Source organism: Vicugna pacos, chromosome 16 (genome assembly GCF_048564905.1).
Source record: "Vicugna pacos chromosome 16, VicPac4, whole genome shotgun sequence".
Taxonomy (NCBI): domain Eukaryota; kingdom Metazoa; phylum Chordata; class Mammalia; order Artiodactyla; family Camelidae; genus Vicugna; species Vicugna pacos.
In genome coordinates, this window is record NC_133002.1 from 44,082,060 (window position 1) to 44,100,951 (window position 18,892).

An 18,892-nucleotide genomic window follows, 5' to 3' on the forward strand; every position below is an offset into this window, starting at 1 on the left:
CTTACAAAGCACCTTCCCCCACTGACAACTCACAACATCCGCAAGGAATTAGTAGGCTGGAAGGGCCAGTGGTGAGGCGCGCGCACCCCCTGCTGGCACCCCGGCGCGCTGTAGCCTCACCCCGCTCCCGCCTGTCCAGAGCTCGAGAGGAGGCCGAGACGCGAGCGCCCGGGCAAGGCTTCCTGGGAAATGTCTGGTGTGTACGTGTTAGAACTACAAGTCCCGGTAGGCACCGCGCTCAGCCCTGAAGATGAGGACACTTTCTGATGACTCTGAATCTTGTCAGTGCCTTTAGGAATGCTGCACAGGCCTGACTCAGTATTCACAGGAGGTTTTGGGAGAACACAACACCTCCGCTGGGTGCTCACAAACAGGCTTTGCTTCCGCGGCTTCCTCGGACTCGCTCGGTGTGGCGAATCTGCCGTTGCGGCACGATGGCTGGGCGCGCAAGGCCCTACGGGAAGCTTGTGGAATCTGCCGTGGGAAGAAGGACGCCAGGTTTCTGGGGCTCCTACCGTCATGGCGGCCACGGCCCCCGGTACCGGGGGCTCCGCGCCTGAAGCGGCGGCTTCCGCCGAAGCCCCGTTGCAGTACAGCCTTCTTCTGCAGTACCTGGTGGGTGACAAGCGTCAGCCCCGGGTCCTGGAGCCTGGGAGCCTGGGCGGGATCCCGAGTCCCGCCAAGAGTGACGAGCAGAAGATGATCGAGAAGGCGATGGAAAGCTGCGCCTTCAAGGCGGCGCTGGCCTGTGTGGGAGGTGAGGCGACGTGGGGGGCATTTAAGAGGCTGAGAGCTTGGAAGGCAGCGGGGTCCAAGAAGGCCGCGCACCTGGGAGGCGTGGAGCCCGTGGACCTTGACCTTGACCAGTCTCCACCTGGTTCAGTGAACTCGAGCAGCGCGTCCCTAGACCCCAATATTGTCTCTCGTCTCTGGAAATCGGGTCAGAGAATAGGTCCTGGGTCAGGGCCTTGGGGGTATAAGATGCTTGACCTCATTCATTCATTCATTCATTCAGTTTTAAATAATCGTTTTTAAGCAAATTGTTACTGAGCAACTATCACGTGCCTGGCAGTGGAGAGACAGGGCGAGAGCCTTGTCCTCACGAAGCTAATATTTTAATATACATAGAAATAAAAATGTTGAGAAGGAGCCTGGAGGAGAGTGCTGCAGACATAGGGAATAGCACCTGCAATGGTCTTGAGGTTAGAAAAAAACCAAGAAAAACGAGTGTGGCCAGTGTGACTAGACAGAGGGGGAATGAGGGGAAAAGAAGTTGACTTGGCTTTTTTTTTTGAGGATTTGAGAGTGTAGGTGTTCTTCCTGTGTGCGGAGTAAAGAGGCTGACCACAGTTGCAGATGAGTTGCAATCTCATTGAGAATGAAAGGCAGTTAAGAAACGAGCGTGGTGAGTGTAACAATGTGAAGTAGGGTAGAAAAAGAAGATTTTTTTTGGTTGGGGGAAGGCCACAAGAGGAGGTGAGACTGGAGCCATGTCTTGAAGGATGAGAGAATGAGGGTATACAAAGAGAAGGGGAACTGTCATTTCAAGATGGGAGTGGAGGGAGGGGTTTGGGCTTTTTGCCAGCAGGCATTAGGGCAGTAACTGATGGTTTTTTAGAGGGTAACTGGTGGTAATAAGCATGAGGACTCAGGGTGGAGTGTGGCAAAAAAAAAAGAAAAGTCTGTAGATAGGGAGACCGAATAGGAGATTTGCTAGACTGAAGCTCTCTGAGACGTGGACTGGGTCTTTGTTCATCACTGTGTCAGATCCTAAAAAATCACTTATCTTTTGAAATGGTGGATGAATCTTTGGAGTGCTCCAGGTTGGAAGTGATAAAGGCCCTAGATTAGGATGATAATTGTGAACTTAGGGTTACAGTGGAAAGCAAAGAGCAGTCAGAAATGCCCCTGAAGTTTGGACCAAGAGTGATTGGAAAGAAGGAGCCATAAGTAGGAGTCTGGAGGGGAGGTGCCCATGATTTCGTTGAACATGTACTGACCTTGAGGTGGTGAGAGAGAGGAGATTCATATGGAAATGTCCAGCAGGCTCAGGAAGTCAGCTGTGGACAGCAGTGTGGGGTCTGTCATTTGGTAGCTTTGTGACCTTAGGGAAGTCGCTTAACCTTTCTGAGCCTCAGTTTCTTCAGCTAGTGAAAGGAGAAAATGCTAGTATAGACCTAACAGGACTGTGAAGAATAAATAAGGCTGTGACTATAAAGCATTAAGAGTAATTGGCACATGGTACTTACCAAATGACTATTATGAATGTCACCATCATCACAGGAGTGGTTTGCAAAGTTGATGACTGATACTTGGGGGTGACTGGTTCACATATGAGAGTGTAGAGAGAGAAAGAGGGTTAAAGACTGAATCTTGAGGAATGTTAGGAAATGAAAGGAGGAAGAAATCCAACAAGAGACAGAGAAGCAGCTGCCAGCAAGATAGAACCTGGACTGTGTATGTAGTACCAGGCAGGTGGAGAGTTTGTGAGGCAAGGGGGTGGGTGTTCCTTTCACTGGCAGCCATCTAAAAGGTGCCATTTGTCAAATTAAAAGTTAACAACAAAAAAAGTGCTGTTTGAGTTTGACCCCATTACAGTAATCCAGAAAACATGCCAAAGAAATCTTCATCTCTGTGTTTGTTTTTAGGATTTGTCTTGGGAGGTGCATTTGGGGTGTTCACTGCTGGCATTGATACCAATGTGGGCTTTGACCCTAAGGATCCTTACCGTACACCGACGGCAAAAGAAGTTCTTAAGGACATGGGGCAGAGAGGAATGTCCTACGCCAAAAATTTTGCCATTGTGGGCGCCATGTTTTCTTGCACTGAGTGTTTGGTAGAATCTGTAAGTGTCCCTGCCTTCTGAGAAAGCCTTGCCTGTTTTCATCTTACAACTTCTCAGGAGAAATGCTCTTAATGTTACTAGAAAGCAGATCAGAAATGTCCAATACTTGTTAGATTCAATTTCCGTTAAATAGTCCCTAAAGCAAATTTTTTGTGCGCTAATGATTGGGGCTTGCATTATTTTTTACTTGTTTTTGTAGGCTAGAAGTTGTAGGCTAGTATGTTAATAATTTTAAACATGAAACTTATTGGGGAACTTGAGAAGAGATTTTGATTACTTCTCAAATGTTGCCCTTGGTTTCAGTGCTCTAGGACACCTTCAGGAAGCGTTAGTGAACACATTCAAATTTTAGGAACTATACTTTTGAAAAAGAAAAAGATTAAGTTTCCTATGGGGAGGGACTGAATTAGCCAGCTTGAAACCCTGTTTTGTGTGTGTGTGTGTTTTCCTTAATCATCTTGTCTGGCTTATTTCTTTGGCTCTGAACTGCTTTTCTCCACCCGCAGTACCGGGGAAAATCAGATTGGAAGAACAGTGTCATTAGTGGCTGCATCACTGGAGGAGCCATTGGTTTCAGAGGTTAGTAAACAGTTCCCAAACGGTTTTCTATGTGGCCTTGAACAACATGCTGAAGTTGACATTTCAAACATGAGTGTTCCAGGGACAGCGCAAGGCATATGCAAATACTGGATTCTCTTCCCTTCTGACAAGGAAATCATGTGTGCTTCTGTGTTAACTCAGTTTTGGAAACTTCTAGTATCTAGATCAGGATTTCTGATCCTTGGCATTGTTGACATTTTGGACCAGATGAATCTTTGCTGGGAGCGGGCAGCTGTCCTGTGCATTGGTAGGATGTTTAGCAGCATCCCTGGCCTCTACCCACTAGATGCCAGTAGCATCCCTTAGTTGTGACAACTAAAAGTGTCCCCAGACATCACCAGATGTCCCTGGGGGACAGAGTCACCCCCAAGGTGAGAACCATAAATAGATCCAGACCTGTCTTAGAAAGCTGCCCCCACATGGGAAATAAAGGAGACTATCCTCACAATAAGTAACTTCTGGAGTACGTTGCTATGCAGGGTAGTAGAGAAGCAGAGCTGGGCCTCATGCAGCCCTGGAAGGCCTGCTGTCCAAATAGTGGGCTCTGCTGAACTTTCAGCTCTGTGCATTTCAAACAGTTAGACTTTTTTTTTTAATTACTATACAATTGTCACCTTAATTTTGTGTATAAGTTATCACAGTAATGTCTTTTTGCAGTTTAGGATTCTTAGATTTTTACTGCTTGAAAGCCAAATATAGGTGTTCTAGAAATGTTGGATTATCAGCTGTAAACAACGAAGAAAGAAACAGCTTCCCTGCCCCTTCTCCCTGTTGGTGTGCGTCAGTGACTTGACTTTCCTAACGGTCCCCATTGCTGGGCCACTTTTCAGCTGCTGTGCCCAGACTTAGCCAAAGCAAAAAGCCTATTTTCTCATTTTTTGAGAGGAGGGGTGATTTGCTATCATTAAAACCTGTTTTTACTCCTCAAACAGCCGTTTGTGATTTATAGGGTAACTCCTTCTTTGGTCTTCCCATCTCTCAGCCTTGTCAGGGTCTTTGAGAGGCTCAGATCCCTCCAGAATTGCTTTGATCACCTTCCCAGGAATTTATTCCATAAACAAATCAGGGTAACAGGCCATATGCTTTCACTTGATTCCAAGGACTGGTTCTCTTAACCAGTTTCATGCCTGTGAGGGGCTACTTTCATGAGACTGGAAATAGTCATTCTTTAGAATGAGAAAAGCAAAATGAACGTACAGTTAGATAAAAGCACACTGGATCAGATTGTGTGCACAGCGTCATCGAAGTCTCCCAGCTCTCTGCTAAGTTGAAAGACTTAGAACATGATGGTTTCTTTGCATCTATGGGTGTGCAAACTTTTCCTGAATGCAGCCGGTACTGGCATCTCTCACCACAGGTAATGTCATCTCTGTTTGCTTTACAGCTGGCTTAAAGGCTGGGGTCATTGGTTGTGGAGGTTTTGCTGCTTTCTCTGCTGCGATCGATTATTACCTACGGTGAGAGCAGTTGCCTCCAGAGAAGGACAGTGCCAGCCCAGGATCAGAGCTGTTCTGTGGAGGGCGGTTTCTGCTCTGCTCCAGGGCACTGGCTTCAGAGACTGAAGACATTGGTTTTTCCTTATATAGTTGGTGTCATGCAGGAACCGCCTGGCTTCAATCTGCCTCCAGCCTCTGAGCGGCCACACTCTCTGCTCCTGGACTCCCCAGGCTGTGTGTGGGATGTATGCCATGCCAGCTCCTCTCTCTCGCGGGCAGTTCAGGAGTCAGTGTGTTGACTTGGAGGAATTGAGTTCCACAGAGGTTCAGTCCTGACCACATCTGGCCCCCTGGTTGTTTGGCGCTGTGGGAACAGAGGGCACTTTACATACCCTGGAAGCTCTTCTACCTTGGACGTCCGTGCAGTCATCCATCTCACACATCAGGGCAGGGCAAAGTTTACGCCGTCTGACCAATTATGTCATTTTGTTTAGCATTCTGCTATCCTTGTTAAAAATATATATATATTTATATTACAGTTTAAATGGTTGGTTTATTTTTATTTTCAAATTTCATAGTTCCCAAAAATGGTACTAGATGGCCCAAAGATTAATATCCAAAGGGAAACCATGAGAAAGCTCCTAAGAATTCTGGGAGTGTGGGAGTCTCAGGGTCTGTACAGTAGTATCCTCACTGAGATTGTCCCATTGGCCAGGGCCTTCCCCACAAAGAAGCCCAGCCTTGCCATGTCCTAGGATACATTGAAATTCCATGAATAACCCCTACCAGCCTCTTCTAAAAAACCCTCCTGTGTGCTGGCCGATAGGAATGCCTGCCGTCTGAACCACACGGTGGTGGTATGCTGTGACTGCTGGACCAGGCCCTGGTCAAGGACACATGTGAAAGGTCCTGCTGTGATCATCGTGGTGACTAAATCCCAGGAGCTGTGGGCTACGATCAGGCATTGTTGAGGAGCTGTTCACTGGTACCCTTTTTCTCTGGTGCCAGTGGTTTTTTTCCCCCTTGAACACGTGTTTTTGAGTTGATCTGGTGGCCTTTTTCTGACAGTTGCAGCTCAGCCTCATTGTGCGCCACAGGCAAAAGCCCAGCCTTTTACAGTCGGGGTCTGCCGCAGGTGCTGCTTTACTCCAGTGCTTTGGCGGTGGGGTGGAGATGAACCTGGCTTTTGCTCTTGGTGACAGGCAGGTAGCTTGGTGGGGGCCATGTAATTCGGGCCACCTTCAGCCAGTGGTAGCAGCTCTTTTATTTTACTGGATAGTCATTCCTTTGCCTTCTTTTGGCTTTCTTTCCTTGTCTGTCTTCTGGCTTACCCACCCTTAACCAGAATTCAGACTGAGCCGAACCATCCAGACGTCTTGAGTGTGTGTGTGATAATGTCAAGCCCAGCTGGTGACACCTTCCTCTGCCATCTCTGCTGTTCCCTTGGAATGAATGTGAGTACAAGGCTCATGTCCTTCTGTGGTGAATTCTATATAATGCCTGTCCCAGTCTCAGTCATGAGGCTCCACTGCTGCTAGGCTGGCTGGAGTATCCTAGGAGGTCTGAGAACAAATTTAGGAACGTTTCCTATATTATCCCTAAATAAGTCATCTATAAGCACTTAGAGCAAGAGCAAACACTTGGACTCGGTACCTGTTAAAGTGCTAGGATGCACGCCCCTTCTGCCATCCAGTCTAGTGCGTGGGGTCCGATATGCTGAATGACTGAGTACAAGAGATGCTACACTCACAACTGCCTTGGAAAAGATGAACCCTCGGCTGTCAGTGGCCATCAGTACAATAAGCCAAGCATTGTCCATATTGACTCTTCAGTCAGAGAGAGGAGATGAATAGTTTCCTGTTTTAGATGGCTAAGGAGTCAGTATGAGCTCATAAACCAAACACCGATTTTCAGAGACATCTGTTCCTGATCTCCAGAATAAACAGTGTCCAGTGGCTTAGGCTGGTGGGAGCCTGCGTTAACCCCACTCACTCTCTAAAGGGAGACTGGGCCCTCTAGGGGACCTAGCCTCTCCAACAAGCAGATTAGGCAAAAGGCTGCCCCAAAGACCTGCCACTTCCAAGGAGAATGTAGCGAAGTTTATGTAAAATGAGCGTCCATTTGAATGGACAGCTTCCTGCCACTTGTCTGAGGCATACTGATGGCCAGGTCCCTGGTGGGGCATTTGTATTTTGTGAAGAGAACTGTCTGGTGACTGACCTGGAGGCATTTGTGAAAGAGCAAGGAGAGGGCATGGGTTCACCTCCCCCAAAACTGCCATGGTCCCCACAGGCCTCAGGGAAGTGCAGGGGGTAGTTTAGGTAAATAGATTCTTGGAAACTCACATCTGGATGCAGCTGGAAGAGTTAAATATTTAGATTGGTGGTCTTCCCTGGACTCCTGAGAACACAAACGTCCACACCACAGGGCTGAGTTGTGTGCAAATGTTGGGGCTTTGCATTTTTTTATTAACATTTTCCTCTTCACGTGGTTTACATCATTTTATAATAATCTACATAAGTTGAAACAGAACATAGACCAAAGAAAAATATATCCTTACCAACTTATTAAAGTCAAATATGAATGAAGGGTCCCATCCTACCTGTATCAGCAAACGCCGGCAGCCCACAGCCATTTCCAGCAAGGACAGGCACCCGGGATTCCTGTAGCCTGTCTGCTGGGCTCCAGTTGGCACAGCCTGCCCTCCTGGGCACAGTGGCTGGGGGTTCTGGGCTGCACAGTCCCTGTCTCTCAGGAGAACCCATGGGCTATTTCCTTGGTGCAGCTTTAGTCCAGGTCTGGTACCTGCCCCTCCCCACTCTGGGGGTGGAATTTATAAATATTCTGAGCCTTTTGCATTTCTTAGCCCTTCCAGCCTTCCTCCCATTCTCATATGGCCTAAGCAAGGTTGGGGACTGCAGTAGCTACCTGATGCTGAGAAGCAAACATCCCTTTATTTTGGGGGAGGTGGGAGGCACTGTAATTAGCTCTAGCTGGGCCTCCAGTTCATTCCAGTCAGTGGCTTTGGAAGCAAAGACTTCCATGCCACACACCAGCTCCTGAGCGCCGAACAGACTCCAGGGATGGTCAGACATGGGGATCTTTAGACTCAGGTGGCATTCTTTCTCCACCTCCTGTCTCAGGGAGCAGGGCTCCTTGCTGAGCTGCTAATAGGCGCCAGGGGGTCAGTATTTCCCTCCTCTTACGCATCTCTTTCCTCCAGCTTGCACAGAATGTACCATTCTGCCCACGACTGGGCATCAGGTGTAAACAAGATGAGAAAGCACCCTTCCCCTCACTGAGCAAGTGCCACAGCTTCTTTTAAAACAGCCCAGATCTCAAGCTAGGGGAGCTGTTCTCTCCAATCCCAAGGGAATTGAATCAGGTCTTCGTCACCACCGAGGAGAGCCAGGGAGCTGTGCACTGCGGCTCAAGCCCTTGCAGCCCCAAGTGACTGCCCTCCCAGGCCAATTGCCACAGGACAGCCGCTGCTGCTCAGTGGGAAGAGACTGCGCTTTGGGGCTACTTCTCACTCCTTTCCAGACTGAGCAGTGGGTCTCAAAGTTGGGAAGGGAACCTGCTGATCCCTGAATGTCAACAACAAGGGTTCCCTGCAAAACCCAGTTCCCAGAGAGGACCGTGCCTGTGACTCCTCATTCTTCCCCAACTTCTAGAGTTTCGCAGTTACCCCAAAAGTCTGCATCCAAGAAGCTGGGGGTAAGGAGGCAGCACCATGATGGCTGGCTACTGCTGGACTGTGCCTACCTGTCCCAGGCCCTGGCGCACACGTGGCCGTGGGGGCTGCCCCATGGCAGTGCTTGGCTGTGGAGAAAGTGTAAAATCTAAGGCAAAGGTACCACGAGGTGCATGAGCCACCAGGAAGGGCTCCCCCCTGGACAGAGCCTGCCTGTTTCAGGACACCTGTTCAGCCCTAGTAGTTGCCCTCCCAGAAGCCTGGCTCCCCTAGAAAAGCCACAACTCCTTGCTGCTGAGAGCCTCTGCCCCCCAACTTAGGACCCCCAGCGCCCCGTGGCGCTCCTCTGAACATCCAGCCTGTCCTGTTTCCTCAGTGGCCCGACTCTCCCATCTCCCTCGATTCTTTCCTGACCGCCGGCTACCATGATAGCAGGTCACTTGTGAGTCTTTACTCTCAAAGGAAATCTACCACCAGGGTAAAAGGAACTGAAAAGCAGTAGAAGAAACAGTCAAAGATGCCTCACTGCTACTGGAGACAGAACAGATAAACCCCAGAAATGGAGGCTCTCAGGTGGAAAATCCCAGAAATCCATTCTCCAGCCTGTGCTAAGCTGAGGATTAGTGTGAGCCTGTCTCCTTGTCCGACATTTGCACAGGCGGCCAGGCCAAGCAGGTGCGCTTCCACGGGTGGAGGAGGGCAAGAGGGCCAGGGGGCGGCATCTGACCAGCCACCACTGCCACCCAGGGCCTCCTCAGAACTTTCCAGGTGACGGATCAAAAACCAAGGCTGCACATGCATGCGGGCAGGCCGGGAGGGAGGAGAGGGTAGGGGAAGGCCGAGGGGAGGCTGCCAGGAGACGGCGATCTGGGAGCAGGGCCAAGAGAGGAGAAGCTGGCAACAGTTACAGTGCAAAAGAAAAGCCCTTGGACTGGACTCTGGAGGAAAGTGTTGGAGGAAATGAAAGAACAAAGCAGGCTGTCTGTGTGCCCGCACCAGGTCGGTCACTACCTTTTCTGCATGACAAACAGACGTAAAACAATTCCCGAACGGCACGGAGCATTAGACACAACTAGAGGTGCAGAGGGCAGAGCCCAGGGTGTGCGGTGAGGCTGGGGCTGGGGCAGCTGGCTTTGTACAAGGTGGCACAAAAGATGCACGTCTTCCAGTTCTTGGAAATCTGTGTCCCTTGGAGTCTGGAGCACTGGGTTTGGAAGTTTTCTATTGTAGTCCTTCAAGTCTGTGTTGGGTCCCTGCTGGAGAGGCTGGCTCGGGCCACCCCCCACAGCTGCTCCCACCTCAGGCTACACGTCGGTGGAGAAGTACAGTGTGTTCCGCTTTAGTTCTGCGAAGGAGATGGGGGGGTGCTGCAGGTAGTAGAGGAGGACCTGGACCTGTGGGAGACACGGGACACTGAGCCTGGGGCCCTCGCCCTGGAGGCCCTCCTCTGAGGAGAAATGGTCTTGGCGATGGGTTCTGTGTTGCTCCCCTCCCCCTCAGGCTGCCTGCTTCTAGCCCAGGGTGGCTGCCCATTTGCAGCAGTAGAGGGCGCTGCAGGGTAGTGGGTGGGGTGCCTGAGGCCACTTCCCCAACCTCAGTCATAAACTTCCAACCGGCTCCAGAGGTTGGCTTTGGCTAGGCAGCCCTGTTTTAGGTTGGACCCTCTCCTGGGTCTTGCAGGGCTCCCAGGGAAGCTTCCCGACCTCGGAAGCAGTCCTAGAGTTTCCGAGCATGAGGACAAGGCCCCAGATTTTTCCAATACCGCTGAGCTTGCTTTCTGGGGTCCAGGCACTCCCAGGATTGCAGCCAGCACCCAGGGCAGACAATCTCTGGGTCCCTGGTCTAGGCTCATACTTCTTGGTTTGGTCTTGGAGGGGCGGACTTTCCAGGGCCCCGCCTCCCTGGTGACATCCTACACACCATCCACCCAGCTGCTCAGGAGGGGAGAGGTGTTGGACTCCGAACTGTTTTCTCTCCACCCCTCGGGGGCTGGTCTCTCCCCTCCGCCTGCCACAGGCCCGGGCAGCGCCGGAGGTACCTGTGCCATGACATCATGAGACCAGATGTCGGCAGCTGATGTGAGGTGCGCTTTGCTCTCCACTTCTGAGGGTCTCAGTAACGTGGGGCCAAACACGGTAGCCAGGTTGTGAAGGGACATTTTGTTGATGGGTTCTTTCTCAGCAACCCTGAAAGGGAGGGAGAAAGAAGTCATTTCTGGCAGCCACTCGGGGCTCCAGACCATTGGCTGTTAACAGCTCCTGGAAAGATTCCCAGAGGTGGTCACCAGCCTCCGTCTTCTAAGGGGAGAGACCGCTTGGTAGGGAGCGGACTAAGCCAAGGGACCAAGTTCCCAGCTATGTCCCAGTACCTTCCAACAACAGATTCCCAGCCCCTGGGCCACCCTCTGAACTGATGGTAAACTGTCAGAGCCAGAAGGACCCACTCCAATTCCCTTGCCTTAGAGTTGATATTACTGGTCCAGGAACTTCCCCTATAATAATTCACGCTCATCATAAGCCTTTGGGTAGCTATATTATCATCTCCCCTGTATAGATGAAGGAAGGAAAGTACAACGAGGTTAAGTGACTTGCCCAAAGTCACCCAGCTAGCAAGTGGTAGAGCTGGGGTCTGAACCAGGCAGCGGCCTCCAGAGCCGGAGCTCTTCACCACCCTGGGCATTGCCCCAGGTCAGCCCAGCTGGGGAGGGGCCTGGAGGGACAGTCAGAGTGGGCAGGGCGGGGCAGGGGCCCCTAGTCAGCAGTGGCTGACTAGGCCTGAGGCCCTGCCTGCTGTGCTGTGGCAGAACATCCCTAATCCCAGATGGAGCCCAGGGGCTGTTCTCCCGCACCTTTCCAGAAGGGTCTGCCTCATGGGACCCCAGAGCTTCCTCCCTTTGGGTCTTCCTCTGCTTCTCTTGCACAATAGGCCAGATGCTCTGTAGATATTTCTCCTGAGTGACAGTAGGGGCTACCATCTGTGGCTGGTGTCCAGGCAGGCTCAGTGCCACCCAACATATCAGAGAGGCCCTGGGCCTCCCCTAGTCCAAGGCAATGTTCCTGGGGTGAGACCTGACTGCCCCATGCAGCACCTCTCACCCGACTCCCGCTCCACCAGTGTTCCACCCTCCAGGCAGGAGCCATGGACGTGCCTGCTGGCTGCTTTGGAAACGGGCAAACACTGCCATGCCAGGAGGCAGCTGTGCAGCTGGCCCGGCCCCTCACCACACACACAAATACACACATACACACACACACACATGCCCCGGCCAGGGGCCCAGATGTGGGAACAGACTGTGCCCGATTCCCAGGGTGGAAAACCTAATGAATTTTCCCTTCCCACTCCTCTGTGTGTCCTCCCCACAGCACTCGCCAAACTATTTGGGAACTGGTTGGGACTTCGGTCCTGGCCAAACCAGAGGGAAAATGTCTCATAATGGGAAAAACAAGACAGCAGCCCAGGCGTTCCCAGGTCCCGCAGGCCCCCCGAGCCTGGCCTGGTGTGGCTCAGCCACTGCCGGGCGCCTGGGCTTGAGGGCTTGTGGCCCCTCTCCGCCGGCTCCCCAGTCCTGGGTGACAAGTGGATTTAAGGGGCGCCCGGGGACTTTTCCTCCCCACTTACACCTGGGACTGGTCTGGGCTCAAAAGTGAGTGACAAGGTCACTGTCAGGGCTGGCGTCAGTTCAGAACTTTGCTGCAGGCGTCAACTTTAGCAGCTCTTAGTCTGACCGGGCTACAGAAGGGGCGGGAGAAGGCGGGAAGGGCCATAGTTTAGGATTTGGGAGATGTGGATCCTCAGGACAGAGCTGCTGCTAACCCCAAGTAAGTCCCTGTTAGGCTAGGGACTTGGATTCCCTGTCTATTAGATGAGGTGTGGATCAACACCAGCAGGCTTCAAAGTTTTTGGACTGTGACCCATAGTAACACACGTTTTACATGATCATCCAGTACACGCAGCATACATACCGAACAGAATGTGCACACCCACTGCTCACAGTGCACCCTGATGCTGTCTCTTCTGTTCCATTTAAAAAACAACAAGTGGACTGAATGAGCCTCTCACTGTAAAATTCACCCATAGTCCTTGGCTCTAGCCCTACTTTCTGAGCAGTCTGGCCAATATTTGAGGTTGCCATTAGGATGCAAGTATTTCTCAGAACAGGAGAATTTGAATGCAAGATTTTGACGAGCAAACTCTCACCCTGCTTTGGTGGCCCAGCAGAGACCAGCACCCATGAGGAAGTGCCAAGGACATGGGTCCCCCAGCGGATGTGTCCTCCCCAGCTGGAGCCTCCCATGGTGCCCCGCCCTCTTCCCCCGGACTTGGACCCTGCTGTTGTTACCTTTTCAAGTGTTCCAGCAGGAAGAGGAAGGTGATGAGGTTGGGGTCGGGCAAGGAGCGGAGCAGGTGCATCATGCAGTTTTCCTTGGCAGCAGGGTCTGACAGGGCTGTGGGCAGAGAAGGGGCTAGGGCGGGGCTCGGCTCCCAGGTGGGGAGGCTCTGGCCAGCGCCCTGTGGTCAGGAGGCTGCAGGACCCTGAGGGAGAGGCTGCAGGGGGTCAGGGGAGCAGACCCTGCAGGGAAGGGCCTGGTATTTTCCCAAGGATGGACTATTAGTAGGTTCCTAAAGGAGGCCCCACCCACAACCTGTAACTCAGCCAGGAGGCTGGCTAGTGGGGAGCAGACACCTTTCCTCCCCTCACTGCAGGGGTCTTTGGGGCTGGAGCCATTCCCCATCCCTGGTCTTGTAAGGCTGAGTTTAACACAATGATGCCATCAGTGCAAATATTCTCTCTTTTTTAAGCACCTCTGTTGCCAGAGCCTGACAGTGAGCAGCCTTCCATGGGCTCCTCATTTCCTGTAGTGACTGAAGCCCTGACCTGCCCCAGGAGAAGATGAGGGATGCGCCCAGGCCTGGATTTGGCCCAGGTGATGGAGGCCAGAGCCCTGCCGGCCAGGGCCCTCAGCTTCCTCCCCACCCTGGGCACAGGAGAGATGAGACAACACTCCTTCTGGAAGTCTAGGGAGCAGCTGTGTCAAGCGCGCTCCAGCCCTAACCAGGCTTCTCCTTGGCCCCGGGGCACCAGCCCCTGACCACCCACCTCAAGGAAGATTTCCCTGGATCCTGGGTTTCTAAGCAAGGAGGTCAGTGTCCAAGGAGGAGGCACAGAGGGCAGCCCATAGGGACAAGAGGGGAGAGAGGCTCTAGCCTCCGGATCAGGCCCCCACAGGCCACACCTCACCCTCCAGGCCACTCAGCCACGTGACTGCAGTGCACTGGGCACATCAACAAGCAGGGGAAGCCACAGATCTCCTCTCTTGCTCTTTACTCTGCTGGTCAGGGAGGCCTAGCCCTCAGGTCCACCGGGGCCTCACCGATGCCCTCCATGAAGGCTGGGTAAAGTCGGTCTGTGAGGAGGGGCTCGGGCAGCTCCCGGAAGTAGAGCTTGAGGGTGCCAGCAATGGCGTTGATGTCCATGTCACTCAGCATCAGCAGGATGTCCTTGTTATCTGTAGGGGAGGCGGGAGGTCAGGGGTGGCGGGTGCCTCAGCCACCTCCCTCCCCAACATAGCCCTCCACTGGGCAGGTAGCCCTTTTTGTCCCCTATCCATCTTAAGACAGCCTGCCTGGGGTACCCTCCTACTACGTCTCTGGTCTGGTCTCCCCAGGAAAGGCAGGAGGATGTAGGGAGTGCCTGCAGGTGGTGTGTGACTCTAGTCCGCGGGGGTGGGAGGGGGCAGCATAGTTCATCATCCAGAGTCCTGAAGCCACGTTCCTACCACATGTCACACACCCTCCTTCCAACTGGAATCTCCCTGCTTTTGAGCCCCTCCTGGGAAGGCACTGCATATTTTTTGTAGCTAAAATCATGTTCTGACAAAGCCTCAGCTTCCAGGTGATGCAGAGGAGCCATGTGCCAGCATGTCCCCAGCTCCCTACCCCGGGCTCCCCAGACAAGTCTGCTTGACAGCTTTCCAGGGACACCCACTGGGCCCCCTCTCATTTCCGACAGAATCAGCACTGCCCAGCCAGTTCGCACGTCCTGACTACTGGGGGTGCTGCGGCTGCAGCCTGACCAGCGGGATAGGGCAGGGGTGGGGAGAACCAGAAAGGTCAGGCCCCACCACCAAGGAGTTTTCAGTCAAAGTGAGAGGCAGCAATGCCCCCCCCAGAGGGCACCCAGGACCCTGGAGAAGGTGGGGCGCCCAAGCCAGCCAGCCCGGGCTCAGAGCCCTTTGGTTTTGGTACAGCCTGCCAGGCACTGGGGACCTAGCAAGAAAGCCAGGAACAGACTCTTGAGTCAGAAAGATCTGAGTTTAAATCAGGCTCAAAGCTTATAAGCTGGGTATCCTAGACCAGTGACTTGACCCCTGTGAGGCTCAGGTTTCTTATCTGTAGCAATGGATGAGAGATTGGAGGGGAGGGGATGACATGAGAAGATGCAGGAAGAGGCCTCACCCAGGGACTCGGAAATGGTTCAGCCCACGCCACGCTGGACTGCAGTTCGCAGACCAAGGCCCCTCTGCCAGCAGCTAGTTGGGACTCTCCACGGGGAAGCCTCCTACTTCCACTGTGCGCCCTCCCAGCCCTCCGAACTTGCTAGAGCATCCTCTCCCCGCCGCTGCCCGACTGGGCCTCCCAGACTCACTGGCATCAAAGACGGCCTTCAGCGCCTGGATGTCTGTGGCCACCCCTGATATCCGGTAGATGCCGACCTCCTCGATGCCCCGCTTCTCCACCTCCTCCACACACTGCCGGACGATGTAGGGCACCTTGGAGCGCTCCCGCCTGGCAGGGAGGAGATGTGAGGGGAGGGAGGGTGGACGGAGGCCCCCAGTGATACTATATGTAGCCCCTCTCCGCAAACCTTGGCATCAGAGAACTCTGGCCTCTGGGATCGAGGGGAGGCGGTGGCAGGAAAGGGCTAAGAAAGAGGCCATTGCCACCCCCACCTCCCACCCCCACAGCTTGCCCAAGGCTTGCGTGCTGAGGGACAGCAGGGGACAAAGGTGGGAGAAAGTTTTAGGAGATCAACCCAAAGACTGAAGAAAGAGTGTTCCTCAGATCAGAAGTCCCAGATTCAAATGCTACAGGGGACCCAGCAGGTCACCTACAGAGGGGGGTGGGCTGGGTCCTGGAGACAATGGGAGGAGAGCTGAAGGATGCCCTTTCCCAGGGGAAAGCCACCTCTTAGACTCCAGCCTGCCGCTGCCAAGCCAAGATGCAGGCCTACCTTGTCATACCTTCCCACTTACTATAAGAAGCTGACAATCGGGGATTTTCACATGCCTTCTCCCAACAATTAAATGCCGGCTCATTTATTTCTAAGGCATTGTGTGAGGCAGAGAACACACCTCAGTGGGCCACTTTTGCCCTCCAAACTGGCTATTGTGACTACTGAGCTGGAGGGTGATTGATGAGGGACCAGACACGGGCAGGGGAGCCTGGACGGCGAGGCGGGCAGGGGAGCCTGGACGGCGAGGCTGGCAGGGACCCCGGGCGCAGCACCTACTTGGTCACCACGCTGATCTTCACCCCGAAGACGCCGGTCTGCTTTTTGGACGGAGTCCTCTTCAGGCTCATGTCTCGGCTGGTGAATTTCATGGAGAATTCCACTTTGATCTGTTTGGGGGCGAGGCAATCACAATCTCTCAGGACATGAGTGCCCCCCAAACACAGGGGCCCCCAGGATTGCAAACAAGGGCTGCCTCTGCCACCTGGGGCTCCCTGAAACACCTGCAGGGTGGGGGCAGGAAGGTGGGCAGAGGAGAGGGGAAAGGGGCTGGGCTAAGGGGGCAGGGATGGGACAGCTCCCTGAGGGTGCCAGCCATGGGTCGGGCTGCCCACCCACTGTGCAGACCCTTCCAGTCTCTCCGGGCTCACCCCATTCATCTCAATCACATCCGTGTGCCAGTTCTTGGTTTCAACAGTTTGTGGATCCAACTGCAGAGAAAGAAAGAAAAAGAATGTGAGTGAGAGAGAGATGACAGCTCAGAGACCAAGCCAGAGCTCTCCCTGCTGGTCGGCAGCTGCCTGGAAGTTGGTAAAAGGTCAGGAAGGCAGAACTGGGGGCTGATGCTTAGCTTGACATCAGCCCTTCATGGGGCTCCAGCCCCTCGGCCCTTCCTGCCTGGCCAAATGAAGGACTCCCCCTCAGTTCTGGGAAGAAGGTGGGTGCATTCTTAGGCACATTCGCCCACCACATCTCACTCACTCCTGACCCCACCCTGTGAGATGGGTATTATCATACCATTTTATAGATGCAGAAACTGAGGCTCACAAAGCATAAGCAACTTGCTCAACTGCCAGAATTGGAGTTGACGGGAGGGGATGTAGCCCATGCACATGGTGCTGAACGGGAGGGGCTGCCACATAGACATAAACTGAATCCCAGTTCTGCCACTGGTGACCTCGGGAAGGTTTAAGCTCACCAAACCTCATTTGTTTTACTCGTTCACTGCAGCCAGTGATAGAACCTGCCTTGCTGGATTGTTGTGAAGACTCAGTGAGATAACCTGGGGTAAGTGGTTGGTTTCCCAGGAAGCAAACACTCTGTAGAGTGAGGAGGCCCCCAAACTGGGCAGGAACCCCAGGCAGGTGGGGACGACAGGGGAGGTCCAGGGGCATCCCTCACAGGTGACCAACCAAGGACTCCATTCCTCTGACTCAGTGGCCTTCAAACTGTTTTCCTGTGTGCATCCAAAAAGTCACTTTGAAAAACAATGCACACCCTGGCACATTTTAAAGTCAACACCTGAATATTTCCAAAGTAAGTTTAAATAGCTGCAAAGACTATAATGTTCAGAATAATGTAAATATTTACATCTTAAAATAAAACTGTTACATCATTCTTTTAAATGTATTCCATAGAATCCAAATACCATAGTGATTTGATACCCGCCATCATCCATTTAAAAAACACATAAGCAAGTTCTCCTTTCGCTTGTAGAAACCCAGCAACATTTCTTTTTCTCCTTGAATTTGTGTTTCTAGTCTATTTCTCCCAAAGAATTATGTCCTAGTTTGTATTTTTCTTTTTAAAAGTCTTTTATTCCTCACCCTATTATATTTTGCTTCAACAAAAATGTCTGTATAAATGGAAATGAAAATTTTCCTGAGACCACAAGACTCCAAATGTTCAAAGCATATCCTGGATTAGTTATTACAATGATTAACAGTACACAATCAAAAAGGTAACCAACACATTACAAACTTTAATAAATATTCAGCAGCAAAGAACCATTTTGGTGGAACTGCATCTCTTAATGAGGCAGGTAGAACATTTTTTTTCTGTATATATATATATATATATATATATATATATATGAATATTATTTTTTGCTAGGGTGAAATGCGTTTTAGCATCATTACTGTTCTCTTTGGTTTGGTTTTTAAAGATGTAAAGGATGAAACATCTTGTTCACATAACTAAGTACATGGGGCTGAAAATAGTTTTATTATAGCAATGTTTGCAATCCTTTAACCTCTTTCTTCATTATTTGCCTTAAAGTACATATATACCTATTATCAATATTTATTTGAAATGATCTCTCAGCTGAGTGTCCATCACTTTTGTGGACAGAAAGAACCAGAAACCATGTGACTTGTGAAATGATCTGTAACCCAGCCATTAGTCTTCTACTTTCTCAACTCCTGCACCAGCATTTCAAGCAGCCCCTTCGCCTGCCACCCAGGAGGTCTGGCACCCTGGGCTGAGCCCCCCCAGCGAGCCGGAGGGAGGGAGAGGTGATGGTGCAAAGCCCTTCTCTGTTCGATTGCTTTCTCACAATAGCACTTAAAGGAGTTGAGGACCTGCAAACTGATTCCCTTAAAACTCCCCTGCCCACGCACCCCTGGACTGTGCACCCCCAGTGCAGAGCACTGCTGCGTTAACAGGCCCTCCTCACATTGGAAAGCCGGACCTGGGTCAGCTCAGGGGAGCTGGGTCCCAGGGCTTCTTACAGCTCAAGGTAAGTCCTTCCTACACCTTCCATCACCCACACACCAGCTGAGGACAGGGGCCACCCAAGACTCTGATGGGGTCTGGGGCCCGCATCTGGGCCCCAGCCCAGCCTTGAACAGTCAGTTCCCTGCTCGGAGGAGGGATGAGAACAGGACAAAGGGGGAGCAGTGTGGAGAGGACCAAGCACCCCTCGCCACTACCTCCTCATAAGAGGGAAGTGTGTGGGACTCCCCGGCCTGCTGCCCGGGCTCTCTATTCCAAAGGACTCAGGACCAACTCCTCCTGGGTCACTCAGACCTTCCTCCCCTAAACTTTCTGTCCCAACCCTCACCGGGCCCATAGCACAGACTGCCCCT

The 18,892-nt window shown here is 52.2% G+C and overlaps 2 protein-coding genes across 7 annotated transcripts in view; one reads left to right on the forward strand and one right to left on the reverse strand.

Moving 5' to 3' along the window:
• The first annotated feature begins 468 nt into the window (after positions 1 to 468).
• On the forward strand, positions 469 to 5,419 carry TIMM22 (translocase of inner mitochondrial membrane 22). Of its 2 annotated transcripts, none has more exons than XM_072939091.1 (4): positions 469 to 757; positions 2,649 to 2,845; positions 3,352 to 3,424; positions 5,032 to 5,419. In XM_072939091.1, exons 1-4 carry the CDS (start codon positions 520 to 522, stop codon positions 5,178 to 5,180), a joined length of 657 nt encoding a protein of 218 aa, XP_072795192.1. In that variant the 5' UTR covers positions 469 to 519; the 3' UTR covers positions 5,181 to 5,419. The 2 variants fall into 2 exon arrangements, with proteins under 2 accessions (XP_072795192.1, XP_006214482.1); XM_006214420.4 differs by having other exon boundaries at positions 476 to 757; positions 4,830 to 5,419.
• A 1,896-nt stretch (positions 5,420 to 7,315) lies between these two features.
• ABR (ABR activator of RhoGEF and GTPase) overlaps positions 7,316 to 18,892 on the reverse strand; it is a 172,753-nt gene continuing 161,176 nt past the window's right edge. For all 5 annotated transcript variants that reach the window (XM_031685364.2, XM_072939093.1, XM_072939094.1 and 2 more), the window contains 7 exons: positions 16,457 to 16,516; positions 16,086 to 16,195; positions 15,222 to 15,361; positions 13,948 to 14,082; positions 12,915 to 13,020; positions 10,614 to 10,761; positions 7,316 to 9,969 (listed from right to left, as the gene is read on the reverse strand). In XM_031685364.2, coding sequence (XP_031541224.2) covers positions 9,880 to 9,969; positions 10,614 to 10,761; positions 12,915 to 13,020; positions 13,948 to 14,082; positions 15,222 to 15,361; positions 16,086 to 16,195; positions 16,457 to 16,516 — 789 coding nt within the window. In that variant the 3' untranslated portion in view covers positions 7,316 to 9,879. The remainder of the gene's footprint in view (positions 9,970 to 10,613; positions 10,762 to 12,914; positions 13,021 to 13,947; positions 14,083 to 15,221; positions 15,362 to 16,085; positions 16,196 to 16,456; positions 16,517 to 18,892) is intronic.

Excerpts from the sequence above, each read along its gene's own strand:
- TIMM22 (XM_072939091.1), top strand. The coding sequence starts at position 520 with ATGGCGGCCACGGCCCCCGGTACCGGGGGCTCCGCGCCTGAAGCGGCG. Across the intron at positions 758-2,648 it reads GGCGCTGGCCTGTGTGGGAG|GATTTGTCTTGGGAGGTGCA; the intron begins GTGAGGCGACGT and ends GTTTGTTTTTAG. Across the intron at positions 2,846-3,351 it reads CTGAGTGTTTGGTAGAATCT|TACCGGGGAAAATCAGATTG; the intron begins GTAAGTGTCCCT and ends CTCCACCCGCAG.